Genomic DNA, 16033 nt, shown 5'->3' with positions numbered 1-16033 from the left:
ATAATCTTTTCTAAAACACAAATCTCATTATGTCATTCCTTACCTTAAATCTTTTAATGGTTCACCAGTCTTCAAGAGAACGTTTAAACTTAATGCACACAAGGCCTTTAAAATAAGGTCCCTGTTAAATACTAACTCACTCTCTCTTATTCCTTCCCTCTGCCTGTCACATGCAAACCATACTGAACTGTAGGTCCTCAGACTTGCTATGGTATTCTTTGGCTCTGGTTATTTGCATATTCTGTTTTCCCTGCCTGTAAACCCTCTCCCTTCTGAACGCTTCTTCCAACCATTCACACATACTTGCTTAGATCAATGGCTACTTTTGCTTTACTTCTTTTTTTGGGTATCACTGCTTGTAAGCCTTTCTGACTCCTAAGACTGGTTTGATGTACCCGAACTAGGTCCTTAACATTCCATCCAGGTAGGATCTTAGCCTACCATCCATCCATCTTAGCCTTTAGATGTTAATTTCATTCAAAACTGTTTGTCTTTAGACTGTAAGTTCCTTGAAGATAGTGCTGTGCCTTGTTCACCAACTAAATCCCTAGTGATCAACACAGTGATAGGCACATAGTAGACTTCAATCATTATCTGGTGAATAAATTATTGAGCGTACACTGCTTGCACACCTTTTTAATTAACTGTATCTAGAATTTAAATGTTATACCTAACCAGTCAACCATATATATATACCCAACCAGGTATATATATATATACCTAACCATATATATATATATGGTTTATATATCCCTTTAATGTAGAAGGGATTTCTTTTCTACTACATAGCCTATGGAAGGAATGATCTCAATACAAATACACCACATTTTTCAAAATGCAAGTAATCTTAAGATTAATTTGACTGTCATGTTTTAGAAGAAACTGTAGAAGATTACACTGACAAAATTCTTAACACATAGTGAAAAGAGACAATAAAAGGAGGTTTTTTTATTCAAAGGTATAACTGGATAAGTAGATTTGTTTACAACCATTCTTGTGAAACACTTTTTAAAAAAATATGACCAACTTCTTTGCAAAGAGCAGACACATACCTCAACTATGATGACCTAATTTTTGGTGGATAATGTACATGATTAGGCAGAAATAGGCAAGCTCACACTGGTAGATTAACTATCAAATACTCAGTCAAAACTCCGTTTGTGGCCCCCGCTTCTTGATCGATTTCTATTCCCACTTCGTCTTCTACCATCTTGTCGACTTCCTGACCGACTCCCCTGTCGACTCTGTCTACCTGACCGGCCACCAGATCGACCACCTGACCGGCCAGATCGGCCAGACCGGCCACTTGACCAGCCACTCCTCTGCCTGGAGTTAGAAGATGTGTTTCCATCATAATATTCTTCAATTTCAGGTAACTTGGCTGGCAATGAAAGTATCCAGTCTGAATCATGCCACTCTGCCTGTTGGGGGAATTTAGAGGATTAATATAAATGCAAAATAGAAACCATAAGCAAGTACACTGAGTACAGGAGATTCTTTTTTTAATGTCCATTAACTATTAGCTAATTAATCTTCCCATTAAATTCAAAGTTTCTGGAACAAAACTGAAAGCCAGAAAACAAAACCAAAAACATATTCAAAGTACATCCATTAAAGTTCCTAAATTTTAGTCTTAGGAGAAATTCTCAGGCTTATTTTGAGGCTCATTATTTCATACTCAGTTTATACACTCTAAAAGAGAGCACTGATTTCTTGGCATGAAACAAGTAGGCCATTAACAAGTAGTGCATTTCTTTCAGCAGTTATATTGACAGAAGCAAGAAGTGAGAGCTAGTGATGAAGATTAAAACCTGTCAACACAGGTGAGGACAAAAATACATAGCCATTGGAAATAATTTGGTCAGGGTAAACAACTCAAGATATACAAATCAACGCTCCTAAGAGCATCACTATGTTATATCCTGCTACATTAACTGTTCATTGTAATCATGAGTTGCCAAGGAAAGTAAATATTAAAATACCCTGTTGGTAAGAGTGAGCAGAGACAAACACATACAACTAGTGGCAATATATGACCAAAGCCTTAAAAATGCACAAACCTTCTGGCCAAGCAATCATCTTAAAAAATTCATCTTATACCATATGGTTTCATTCATGTGGAATTTGAGAAACTTAACAGAGGACCATGGCGGGGGGGAAGAGAAGGGGAAAAAAATAGTTTCAAACAGAGAAGGAGGCAAACTGTAAGAGACTCTTAGATACAGAGAGCAAACAGGGTTGAGGGAGGGCAAGGAGCGGGGGTGGGGGGGGAGGGTGGGGAAAATGGGTGATGGGCATTGAGGAGGGCACTTGTTGGGACAAGCACTGGGTGTTGTATGGAAGCAATAAAGTATGGGAATCTACTCCCGAAGCCAAGAGCACACTGTGTACACTATATGTTAGTTAACCTGACAATATATTATAGTAATAAACAATAATTAATTAAATAAAAATAAAAATAGAAATAAAAATAAAAAATTCATCTTAAGGGTGCATTGGTGGCTCAGTCAATTAAGTGTCCGACTCTTGATTTTGGTCATGATCTCACAAGTTAATGCGGCTGAGCGCCACATCATACTCTGTGCTGACAGCTCAGAGCCTGCTTGGGATTCTCTCTCTCCCTCTCTATGCCCCTCCCCTGTGTGCTCTCTCTCTCTCTCTAAGTAAGTAAATAAACATTAAAAAAAAATTTCAGCTTGGGGCCCTGGGTGGCTCAGTCAGTTAAGTGTCTTGGACTCTTGATTTCAGCTTGGGTCATGTTCTCACGGTTCGTGAGTCTGAGCCCCATGCTGGGCTCTGCGCTGGCAGCTAGAAGCCTGCTTTGGATTCTCTATCTCTCCCTCTGCCCTTCCTCCACTCGCGTATTTTCTCTCTCTCTTAAAATAAATAAATAAACTTAAAAAAATTCACGTAGGGGCACCTGGGTGGCTCAGCTGGTTAAGTGTTCAACTCTTGGTTTCAGTGCAGGTCATAATCTCACAGTTGGTGGGTTCACGCCCTGTGTAGGTCTCTGTGCTGGCAGCAAGGAGCCTGCTTGGGACTGTCTCTCTTTCCCTCTCTATCTCTGCCCCTTCCCTGCTCTCTCTTTCAAAAAAATAAACATTTAAAAAAAAAATTCATCTTGAAGAGATAAACATGGCAATGCATAAAGAGTTAGCTATGCTACCCCTTTTTAGCGATGACAACTTGCCCACAAGAACAAGCCCTTTGTGAAGGACCTCCTGTACCCGTCCCCAGAAGAGAAGAGGAAGGGCAAAAAGAAGCGCCTGGTGCGGGGCCCCAACTCCTACTTCATGGATATGAGGTACCCTGGGTGCTACAAAATCACCACCATCTTCAACCACACACAAACAGTGGTGTGTCTGTGAGCTGCTCCACCGTCCTGTGCCAGCCAACAGGAAGAAAAGCAAGGCTTACAGAAGGATGCTCCTTCAGACAGCAACGGCAGTAAAAGCACCCTGAATTAGCATGAGTGGGAAACTATCCTAATAAACATATTTGGATACAAAAAAACACCCAAAAAACCAAAAAAACGGAGCTAGCTATACCATCATTCATGGCTGTCCTGTTTATAACAGTATATTACTGGAAATAACCTAAATGTCAGAAAACAGAACATTAAGAAAAGTTGACCAGGGGTGCCTGGCTGGCTCAGTCAGTAGAGCACGCGACTCTTGATCTCAGCTTCATGAGTTCAAGCCCCACGTTGGGCATAGAGCCTACTTAAAATAAAAATTTTTAAAAAACAAAAGAAAAGAAAAGTTGACCACCCACATGGCCAAATGCAGGGAGCTGTTAAAAAATAACTGTATAGTTGACAAAGGAATGTGTTCATGATATATTCTTAATTTTTAAAAAGACTTAAAAAACAGAATCACCCCCAAATACATCTATAAATATGCACAGTAGTGCAACAGTCAAATTCTATAGTGTAGGAATCTGGTAGACAATCGCTTTCTGCAACAGATAAAATACAAGAAAAATTTTTTAAAGTGACAAAGAAAGGAGCAAGAAACTGCAGATTAAAAGAGACTTAAGAAACATCAAATTATAATGTATGGGTCTTATATTCTAAGATATTCAGGAGACAAAAAAATAAAAAATATTTAGGAGACAATAGGGAAATTTTAAACACAAAATTAGATGATATTAAGGAATTATTATTTTAGGTATTTGAACTATGGCATTATGATTATGTTTTTAAAAAGTATCCCTAGTAGATATGTGGAAATATTTATGGTTGAAATGACAGAATACCTACAATTTCTCTCAAAAGCATACATACAGGAGAGTAGGAAAATGGATGGAAGTGACATGAAACAAACAGCTGTGAGCTGATCACAACTGCAGCTGGGTGATGGGTACATGAATATTTATTATGCAATTCTATTTTTTATATTTGAAATTATAATAAATGTTTTAAATTATGATATAGCCTAGATATATTCTATAAAGGAAAATTAATTGACTTAGGCATCATAATGATATTGTGACTTCTTTTAAATGACTTCTTTTAAATTACTATTTTAAATGGTTAAATATTCAACTATTTAACAGATAAAATTTTTAAAATACCTGTAACCTTTCTGACTCAGTTGTAGGAACGTCAAAGCAAACACCCTAAAAGCAAAATGAAAAAATTTTTATTTAGATGCAGATGAGTTCAATTTTTACTAATACACTAGTACTTGCTGGTAATCTTACAGCTAAAAAAAAAGAAAGAAAAGATAGGGTGTGTCCCATGAATGCTTATAAGATTAAAACAACTAACATATAAATAATGCATGAGAGTGGCTGCTTATTTTATTTTCTAAATCTGAAAAGTAAAAAAAATATCTAACAGGAATCTACTACTAAAAATATAGACTACTCTCTAGAAAAGTTCTTGTAGACACTTTAATGTTGTTCCATGTCCACTGTAAAATGATCCACGTAATAAATTCTTTGGAAAATTTAGTGCTGGAAAATTTCTATCCTGAAGAGATGCAGTATTTATCGGATAATGGGAATGATATAACCCAAGATGCTTCTTCTTTGGTACTGGTTGTCAATAAACTGAAAGTTAATTTAATTCTCAAGTACAGCAACTAGCCTGGCCTAAAGATTTTGTTAGATTTTCCATGCCCTTCATATTTTTTCTGAATGCGTTTGTCTCAGATTTGCCACAAAACTTTAAGTAATATTAAACTTTGAGAGAAATGATTATTTCCAATAAATAATAAAGTTAATAAATTCTAGGCTAGAATAAACCTATGTAGCAAAGTTGGATGAATAAATATAACATCTTTCCTCAAAACCATTAGAAGAAACAGTCACTAATATTAGAGATAGTTTTAACTTTGCTGTTTCAAAAATGTATTGAAATTCTTACTTTACTTCATTATCCTCATTAACAACCAAAGCAGGCCACTTAAAAGTCAACACTGCATATTCTCTAAATAACAGAGCTGTTCAGCTGTTGAAATTATAAGTTACTTAGTCATAGAGTAAAACACATACAACCACAGATAATATGTGCACAAAAGCAGAAACTTAGATAACTTGGTTATTAGACAAACTAAGCAGAATGACTTACAGCTTTCTAGAGAGTAAATTATTTTTATAAAACTCCCCAAATTTACAACTGGAAACAAACCATCACACAGAGAAAACCGTATTATGCACCCTATTAGCCTTTAAAAAAAAAAAAAAAAAGAAAAGAAAATCTACTGAGCTTTAGAAACATTTATAGTAGTTGATTAAAAAGCTTTTTATTTGTCTAGAAAAACCTACCATATTTCCTTTTAGGAGGCACATTCTGGTAATTTGGGACACAGCATTACTACTCAGCTTTCTGTTAAGTTCTTTCCAAGCGCAACTGACATCTTGTATTTCTTCCGGGCTTTCCAGAGTCATGGTCACAAACCCCTTAAAAATTAAAAGTCACATTATCTTTGGGAAAAAGGCAGCAAAAGTAGGACAATGAAGTTCTAACTTCATGACTTAACTACATTTTTCATGAGACATCAGTATAACATGGCTGCTAAAGAAAAATAACTTCTTTAGGGGCGCCTGGGTGGCGCAGTCGGTTAAGCGTCCGACTTCAGCCAGGTCACGATCTCACGGTCCGTGAGTTCGAGCCCCGCGTCAGGCTCTGGGCTGATGGCTCGGAGCCTGGAGCCTGTTTCCGATTCTGTGTCTCCCTCTCTCTCTGCCCCTCCCCCGTTCATGCTCTGTCTCTCTCTGTCCCAAAAATAAAAAAAAATAAAAAAATAAAAAAATTAAAAAGTTGAAAAAAAAAAAAGAAAAATAACTTCTTTAAAACCGTATTAATAGAAGACTAATGCTTACAGATATTTGAAAGAACAATTCTTCTTTGTGTTGCTGTAAAGACTCATGCTTTAAGAAATAATTAAACTAGAGCACCAGAGGGGCACCTGGGTGGCTCAGTCAGTTAAGCGTCTGACTTCAGCTCAAGTCATGATCTCACACTCTGTGAGTTCGAGCCCCATGTCGGGCCCTGTGCTGAAGCTCGGAGCCTGGAGCCTGCTTTGGATTCTATGTCTCCCTCTCTCTCTGCCCACCCCTCCGCTTATGCTCGTCTCTCTATCAAAAATGAATAAATGTTAAAAAAAAAAAAAAAACCTAGAGCATCAGAGAAAAAGTTGTAAAGAATTAAGGAAATGCTGAAAGAGTCAAAGCTTGGAGTGGAAAAACAAGAAGACATAAATCTCTAAACTTTTGAAGGACTATTACATATGCAAAGATTACTTGTTCTGTAAAACTTCACTGGACAGCAAAAGGATCAGCATGAAGAAGATATAGGGAGGGATTCATCTACTTTTTTAAGTAAGCTGTATGCCCACCATGCAACTTGAACTCACAACCCTGAGATCAAGGGTTGCATACTCTACTGACTGAGCCAGCCAGGATCCTCTCATCTATCTAACAAATATCCACTGAGTGTCCCCTATGTATGTGCCAGAGACATAGTAGGTGCTCAAGATTTAGCAGTAAATAGTCCTTTCTCTCATGAAGGTTATATTCTAGTGTTGGGAATAGAAGTGGTGGTGATGAGGTGAGGTAGACAGTAAATAAGCAAACATAAACACTAGATAGTAATAAGCATCATGAAGAAAAATAAAGCAAGACAAGGGAATCGAGAGTAAAGGGAAAGGTAAGCTATTTTAGACAGGGTGATCAGGAAAGACCTCTATAATACAGTGATCTATGATGAGACCTAAATAAAGTGAGGGAGGAACCCACGTGGTAAAAAGAAAGAACATATGAAACAGTACAAGTAAGTGCAAAGGTCTTATGTGAAAGTAGGTTTATGTTTGAGTAACAAGTAGGTTAGGGTAGCTGAAACAAGGGGAGAATGATGAGATGAGGTCAAAGAGGTACAAAGGGGAAGACCCTGTAGTTCATTTGTGGTAAAGACTCTGGATTTTGGTTTAAACTATAAAAAAATTTCAAACCCACTAACATTGTTTCTAAGATATTTAATCAGAAATTAGATGACCCATCTGCCAAAGAGGGATTCCTTTATTAGATAAGGGCTGGGAATAAATGATCTCTTAGGTACTTCTTAGCCTAAAAGTCTATCAACATTTTCCTAAAAAATATGGCTTAAGTAATTTCCTAAAAAGTATTTGGTGGCAGGGTGACTGGGTGGCTCAGTGGGTTAAGCAACTGACTCTTGATTTTGGCTCAGGTCATGATCTCAGTTTTGTGAGTTCGATCCCTGCATCAGGCTCTGTGCTGACACTGGAGCCTGCTTGGGACTCTCTCTCTTTGCCCCTCCCCAACTCACACTCTCTCTGTCTCTCTCAAATAAAAAACAAAACAAAACACACACACAAAAAACAAAACCCCAACTACAGAGAGTAAGATACCTTCACAAAGGGAATACATGGCAGTTTCCACTGTAAACAAGTGATCAAACTAAGCAATTTTAGTACTGGAACAATCTGACATCATATGCCTCCTGATGTAATGTAGTATAAAATACATATATATGCTATATACAATATAATATATAATATATAATACATATATATATAATATCACCCACAGGGTACTTTGGCCAAAACTATCTAACCTGAATATAAAATCATGCTTTGACGTTACTTCCAGTTTACAGGAAAAGCTGAATAAAGAGAAAAGTTACATGATGTATGAAAAAGAGAAAACCAGAAAAATCCAGGTGAGAAGTTTCAGACTCTGATCTAGACAACTAATCTATACTCTTTAAAAAAATAAAAATAAAAATGATGGGAAAATAGTTCCAGATTAAAAGAGAAACATTAACACCAAATGTAACATATGAACTTGAATTGGATCCAGATGGTTTTTTAAAAATGTTCATTTATTTAGAGAGAACAAGAGCAAGTGAGCAGGGGAAAGGCAGACAGAGAGGGAGAGAGAGAATCCCAAGTAGGCTCCATGCTGTCAGTGCAGGGTGCTATGTAGGGCTTGAACTAACAAACTGTGGGGCTCCAACTTATAAACTGTGATATCATGACTTAAGCCTAGATCAAGAGTCAGACACTCAACCGACTGAGCCACTCAGGTGCCCCAAATCCTGATGTTTTTTAGAAATACACAGTGTGCTGGTGGGGGGGAGATGGACACATGAAGTCACTCCCAGCAAAATGACATTTGGCTAAACCATTAACACTTGCCAGATGGAAAACCTCAGACACACCAGATGTACTCATTTATCCTACACCACCAAATAGTCCCAAGTAACTTTATCTGCCCTGCTCTTTTTGTTCCCCTCTCCCACCAACTCCTTCTCTCAATCTTTCTCTCTCCACCCAGACATCAGAGTGCTCTCTTATTGATGGGTCCGGTCATCCAGGGACTCTCCTCACTTATACCATGGTGAGTACCTTTTAACTACTTGCAACCAATAGCTCTGATGTGATTTGTTTTGACATCTGACACTGATCTAGCAGGGGACTAGATCAGTAGTGTCACACCATGCACACACCCCTCCACATATACAGGCAATCCTTCCTTTCCGTGGTACTGTGTGAACTGCATAGCGTCTATGCTTTGATTTGCATGGTTCCATGGCAACTTACAAAATAAAGAATAGATTCTGGTATGTAAGTTTCAGTTAACACAGTACTGGCAAAGTAAAGGTTTCATGGTTTTCTCTCCAGATAGATGAATTATCTATGGTTCAATTTTAATCTTTTCTCAATCACATAATTTTCTCATAGATTTCTACCTTATCAGAGGTGATCAAAGATCGTGGTTCAAAACTTGATGCACCAGAGATGTGGGCTAATGCTGCAGCCAATGCATCAACTGCCCCTTTCTCTTCAATCAATCTCTGAGCTGATGGTCGGAAAAAATCAACAGCAGCATAAGAAACGGAAGCCAGAGACCTATGGTTTAAAAATAGTACATTTTCTTGGTCAAGACAAATGTAAAAAATTAAAGATAAGAGAATGAATGGGAAAAGAAAGAGCAACGTTTTCGTATTTTAATATAACTAAAAGTCTGCTGGTAAAACTGGTGATTAAGTTTTCTGATATTTGAACTAGGAGAGCTTAAAGATGAATAGCCTAATACAAAAGAAAAACTTATTCAGCAAGGTCAGAAAGCATACCTGATGGCATCCATGCTTTTAGATTTAACTAAATCCATTGTAGAAGGAACACCTACACGTTTAAAAGTAATTCCCTGAAAATGAAAGAATTACATTAAAGAAAAATGGAAGTCTTTACAATTAATTCCTAAATTAATATAGTTTGTTGAATTTCCATTTCTTGGACTTAAAGATTTCCAAGCCCCAGTAGATCAAAAGACCTGCTTTTTTTCTAATAAATCATCAATTACAAATTCTAGAAAGAGAAAAAAAATTTAATTGCCCTTAGTTACAATCATGAAATTTCACTTACAAAATAAAGCTGATTCTAAAAGAGGAAAAAAGATGCTGTTTATGTCTATCAACTTTTTTTTCTTATTACCCTATCTCATTTTACAAAGTAGATGAAATAGTGTTTAAAAAACACACATCAAAGGGGCGCCTGAGTGGCTCAGTCGGTTAAGCATCTCACTTGGGTTCAGGTCACGATCTCACAGTTTGTGAGTTCGAGTCCCATGTCGGGCTCTGTGCTGACAGCTCGGAGCCTGGAGACTGCTTCGGATTCTGTGTCTCATTTTCTCTCTGCCCCTCCCCCACTGGTGCTCTGTCTCTCAAAAATAAATAAATGTAAAAAAAAAAAAGAAAGAAAAACAAAGAACACACATCATAAAAATACGAAAAAAATGTAAAATACCACAAAACAATACAGGCCACAAAAAAATGTACATAATTTCTTATAGAAACTGGCCATTGTACTATTATTCAATATAATCTTATAAATACACCAAGACTATGTCACAGTCACCCCTTCACAATGCTGGACTATGAGATACTGAAATCACAATGTGCTTCTGATTTTAGAATCAAGGGAGAAATTCAAGGGAAAAATGAGAAAGTCAGCTCTTCTGTCTTCACAATAAAAGCTGTATCAAAACAAAGTCTTGCAGCTCATATAAATTTAGCTCTCCACATGCTTCACATCCAAATGCAGCTTAAACTGAGAAAATAGTTATAAGGATCTATTTGTGAGAACAAATATAAAAAGAGCTCTAAGGCACCGTTTAGATAATAAGCCTGAAATAATTTAACTCTACTTACTGCTTTTTGTTCCACATATCGTAGTTGACCTCTTTCTCTTGGTTGATAAAAACATATGCAAATCCCTGTCCGGCCAGCTCTACCTGTGCGTCCAGAACGATGAATATAGGACTCAACATCCTAAAAATAAAAGAGGCATTTTTTAATACTTCTTAAAAAAATCTGGCAAGTAAACACAGTCATTCCAACATTCAAAAAATAATGCTAATAATAACAAAACTACTACCACCAATAAATATATTATTTCAATCTTGTTGCTCTGTCAACATTCCAAAGAACTTTTATGCTGAATTTTTGGATAAAAGAAATAGGATTTTTTTTAATCCACCTAATCCCAGGGCTCTTCATATGACAACTTTTTATAATTCCTTTGCATGATTCCACGCTTTAAATCCAAAAAGGAAAGTTAATCATTTGCTAAGGCATCAGATTCTGACTAATTTAACACTGCATTAATAAAAAAATGGCTAAGAGGAAGAACAGATAACATATTTTGCATATCCCAGGCAACATCTTGTAAATAAGCAAAATGGCAATTTATACAGTTGTTCTTCTATTCCCTAAATAAAATCTCATTTCTTACCTGGGGAGGAGAACTTTGAATCACCAGGTCCACCTCAGGTATGTCCAAACCACGGGCAGCCACATTGGTTGCCACCAAAACTTTAAAACTACCTTCTCTGAAGCCTTTCAGGGTAATTTCTCTTTGTGACTGTGCTATGTCCCCATGTAAACACTGGGCATTCTATTTGACAAAAGAGAAAAAGTAAGTGTACAACTCACACTTGCAATTGATAGCACCATAACAGCATACAGTCTGTACTCTTTTTTTGTTACTTTAAAAAAAAAATTTTTTTTTAAATAATCTCTACACCCAGTGTAGGGCTTGAACTCACAACCCCAAGATCAAGAATCAGATGCTCCACTGACTGAGCCAGCCAGGTGCCCCAATCTTATTTTCTGGTAATTACATGATGCATGCTTATTGTTCAAAAAGACCAAATATTACAGAAACTAAATATTTAATATAAAATGTAAAAGCTTCCCTTAATATCAGCCTCATAATAATTGACTAACCATTTGGTGAATATTCCTCCAGATATTTTAAAAAAACATACAAGACACACAACCCACACATAACGGCATATACTATAATATTATATATTTATTTATAAAAATGGGATCATACTATATACATATATGTATTGTTTCAAAACAATGAAATACTTTATAAATTTACTACCTTAGCCATTTTTCTACATCTATAGATATAACTCTACTTAATCTTTAAAAACTGGATATGATTTCTTCATATGGATGCAATGTCATATATTTTAGCAATATCCTACTGATGTTTGGGTCATATCCAAGTTTTCATCTTTCATAATACTACAAGTACTATACTCTACTATAAGTACTTTGTACTTATACCTCTGGACCACTCAGTATATGTGTATTTCAGTAGGAAACATATCTAGAAGTTGAATTTTGGGGTCAAAAATTATAAACATTTGGTGCACCTGAGTGGCTCAGTCGGTTGCAGGTCTGACTCAATTTCAGCTCAGGTCATGATCCCAGGGTCATGGGACTAAGCCCTGCATCAGGTTCCATGCTGAGCTTAAGAATCTCTCCCTCTTTCCCTCTACCCCTCTCCCCATCACCCCACTAAAAATAAATAAATAATATTTAAAATTATAAACATTTAACACTTTAATAGCTATTGTAAAAGTGTATTATAAAAAGAGGTTGTGCCCATTTACTCTTCAACCTTTATGAGTCTTTACTTCATCATAACCTGCCTACCCTGTGTATTGTGAATCATTACCATCTTTGTAAATCTAATCATTTAGGCAAAAAATGATTTCCCAATGTTTTAATTTACATTTCTATAGTATTTAGTGAAGTTGAGCCTTCTTTATGTGATTTATATATTACCTTTCATTTGTACTGAAAATAATTTTCCTACTATTATAAACATATTTCCTAGAATTCTAGACACTATTAAAATTAAAAAGTTCGTAACAGTCCACATCTAAACCTTAGTAACCAAGTCTTAAGCATTCATGAATGAATTCACATACTTGGTGTGCACCAGATTCTGGAACAATCACGAAGCAACAGCCCTGGGATACACAAGCTGACAGGCATTTTCGATACAGTATGATGATATATACTATGACCGGGTGCAGGCTGCTATAGGAATACTTACAAGGGAAGCCTAACTTAATTTTGTTTAAGGGTAAGGCAGCACTGAAGCTGAGGCCTGGCAGATAATAAGGAACCAGTAGTCAGGTAGAAGGAGAGCAGGAGGCTAGGGAGTTTTGGGCAAACAAACTTCATACATGAACAGGGTGTCTTGAGGATCTACAATATTTGAGTATTGATAAAGCATAGTGTGTAAAGGGAAAAGTGATGAGAGATGAGGCTGGAAAGGAATATGAATTATATCCTGAGAACAATATGAAACAACTGAATGATTGTAAACAGGATTATCATGAACATATTCAGATTATCATGAACATATTTGCATTATAGAAGGAACACTCTGATTATAATGTATAGAATGTATTAGAAAATGGCAAAACAGAAAGACAAAAGCTAGAGACCTAGGTAGCAGGCTGTTGTAGAACTCAAAAGACGTATCAGTGGCCTCACCAAGGCAGTGCCAATCACCCTTTATGCATTCAACTAATACTTTATAACCTACGAAATGTCAGACACCAGGGATAAAATTGCAAACAAAAATAAGACTGCCTCTGTCCTCATGGTCTTTATACTCTGGTAGGGGAGATGGAAGTTAATCAAATTATGAGACACACAAATTTAGCCAACAACCGTAATCGATGCACGGGTATAAGAGGCAAAGAGCATTTATAAGAGGGCAATCCTATACTGGGGAAACAGCAGATAAGAGAACAGAGGTCGCTGCCCTCACATGGCCACTGTTTGATGGGGAGCTTGTCAATCAGCAAGATAAATGTTGTAAAGTCAGGATGGCTAAAGGTGATCACAAGAAACCAAAGAGCAAGATGTCTGCTTATGCCTTCTTTGTGCAGACATGCAGAGAGGAACCTAAGAAGAAAAACCCAGAGGTCCCTGTCAATTTTGCAGAATTTTCCAAGAAGTGCTCTGAGAGGTGGAAGATAACATCTGGGAAAGAAAAGTCTAAAGTTGATGAAATGGCAAAGGCAGATGAAATGCACTATTATTGGAAAATGAAGAATTATGGACCAGCTAAGGGAGGCAAGAAGAAGGACCCTAATGCCCCCAAAGGCCGTCTGGATTCTTCCTGTTCTGTTCAGAATTCTGCCCCAAGATCAAATCTACAAACCCTGGTATCTCCATTGGAGACACAGCAAAGAAGCTGGGTGAAATGGGGAATAACTTAAGTGACAGTGAAAAGCAGCCTTACAACAATAAGGCATGAAAACTGAAGGAGAAGTAGAGAAGAAGGATGTCGCTGACTATAAGTCCCAAGGAAAGTTTGATGGCACAAAGGGTCCTGCTAAAGTTGCCGGGAAAAGGTGGAAGAAGATGAGGAAGAGGAGGAGGAGGAGGAGGAGGAGGCAGAGGAGGCGGGGGAGGAGGAATATAAAAACTGTTTATCTGTTAAAAAAAAAAAAAAAAAAAAAGGACAATCTGACCTAGTTTGGAGCAAGGAAGAATTCCCTGAGAGTGGTGCTCTAGACTTTTATCTGAAAGATAAGTAGGAGTTGCTAGGCAAGGAAGATTACAAGTTCAAGAGCCCTGTGGTGTGAGGAAACATGGCAGACATGGAAGAGTGTACAGAAATGACAGGAAAGTATAATAAGATGAAGTTGGAAAGGTAAGTAGGGGGTTAAGCCATAAATGAATTCAAGAACTACTGTCAGATGAAACTGGGGGGACCTGGTGAAGAAAGGAGAAATGAGGTAGAAAGGAAAGAAGCATTATTCTTGACTCCCAGATTTTAATTTTCTGCAACAGTAGTAAGAAAGAAATGGACCATTTTCAGCCATGGAAGATAGAATCTAAAAAATACACAAGTTCGAGTCCCATGTTGGACTTTGTGCTGACAGCTCAGAGCCTGGAGCCTGGTTCGGATTCCTCTCTGACATTCCTCCCTCTCTGACATTCCCCAGATGCTCTCTCTCTCCCAAGAATAAATAAACACTTTAAAAAGAAGTCAAAAGCAAACATATGTTAAACAGTTGGGACAGTTTTTCATAGTGAAATTTTCAAATTCCCTTAATTTTTTTCAAAAAAATTTTTTTTAACGTTTATTCATTTTTGAGAGACAGAGAGAGACAGAGCATGAGCAGGGAAGGGGCAGAGAGAGGGAGACACAGAATCCAAAACAGGCTCCATGCTCTGAGCTGTCAGCACAGAGCCCTTGTTGCAGGGCTCGAACTCATCAACTGCGAGATCCTGACCCGAGCCAAAGTCAGATGCTCAACCAACTGAGCCACCCAGGCACCCCTCAAATTCCCTTTAAAAAAATTTGATAAAACATTGATTTTTTTCTTGATAATTAGTCCTAAGAAGGGACATAATACATTAATAATGCCAATGATGGGGGTACCTGGCTGGTTCAGTTGGTGAGCATACGACTCTTGATCTTGAGGTTTTGAGTTGGAGCCCCATGTTGGTGTAGTGATAATTAAAAAAAACAAAAACAAAAAACACAGTGATAGTTTCCAGGTCTCTAACATCTGAGTAAATTATTTTCCAAAAGTTTGTGTGTGTGTGCGCATATGCACACACACGTGTGTGTGTGTAGGTTTGTTTAGAATTAAGAAAGCATTTTTCTTGGTAAAATCTGACCTTAAGGAAAAAAATAGTTAAAAACAAAGAAAATAACCACTGAAGTTCCCTCAACAGTCCCTAAAATCCTGTATCACCTATAATGATATGCTACTATTTTTGACCTAAACAGTAAACCAGCAGAGCAGAAACTGCATTGCTCTCAGCCACAGAAGCTGATTATCGTCCAGTAAGCAGGGGAATTCTTACCCAGCTTCTGCAGCAAGGCAGTTCCTCTCTAGGAGACAGAACAAGAGCGGCTGCAACACTGCTGCTGCTAGGTGTTCTAAGGCAGTACCAGGAAAGGTGAATCAACCACCCTCAATCACTTTCACCATTTGGCATCTGTGTATACCGTATACAAAGCTAAAACTACACAATTAGTTAAAATGATACTGAGGAAGATGTTGACAGAATAGTCTTTGAATCTCTCGTTCTCCCATAAAAACAAATAGAGCAACTGTATAACAAAATTAAAAATCCACAGACATCTATGACAAAACTAAGTGAAAGTATTTTCATGATTTCCAAAACATGAGCAGGTAGGGACAGATGTGTGTGTATGTATGAGGT

At 37.2% G+C, this 16033-nt stretch overlaps 1 protein-coding gene and 2 pseudogenes across 2 annotated transcripts in view; 2 read left to right on the top strand and 1 right to left on the bottom strand.

Moving 5' to 3' along the window:
- Positions 1-920: 920 nt before the first annotated feature.
- The window catches only part of DDX50 (DExD-box helicase 50), a 32131-nt gene continuing 17018 nt past the window's right edge, over positions 921-16033 (bottom strand). For both annotated transcript variants that reach the window (XM_047072865.1, XM_047072866.1), the window contains 7 exons: positions 11262-11423; positions 10679-10798; positions 9602-9675; positions 9218-9377; positions 5773-5907; positions 4576-4620; positions 921-1421 (listed from right to left, as the gene is read on the bottom strand). In XM_047072865.1, the coding sequence (XP_046928821.1) occupies positions 1143-1421; positions 4576-4620; positions 5773-5907; positions 9218-9377; positions 9602-9675; positions 10679-10798; positions 11262-11423 (975 nt within the window). In that variant the 3' untranslated portion in view covers positions 921-1142. The remainder of the gene's footprint in view (positions 1422-4575; positions 4621-5772; positions 5908-9217; positions 9378-9601; positions 9676-10678; positions 10799-11261; positions 11424-16033) is intronic.
- Positions 1719-3451, top strand: LOC124507273 (40S ribosomal protein S27-like; annotated as a pseudogene).
- LOC124507272 (high mobility group protein B3-like) lies at positions 13669-14388 on the top strand (annotated as a pseudogene).

This window comes from Lynx rufus, unplaced genomic scaffold (genome assembly GCF_022079265.1).
Source record: "Lynx rufus isolate CCGP_SWC_20201006 ecotype Redwood Valley unplaced genomic scaffold, mLynRuf1.p SCAF_11, whole genome shotgun sequence".
NCBI lineage: Eukaryota > Metazoa > Chordata > Mammalia > Carnivora > Felidae > Lynx > Lynx rufus.
Note: the sequence above shows the minus strand (reverse complement) of the source record. Positions and strands in the feature narration are given on the sequence as shown.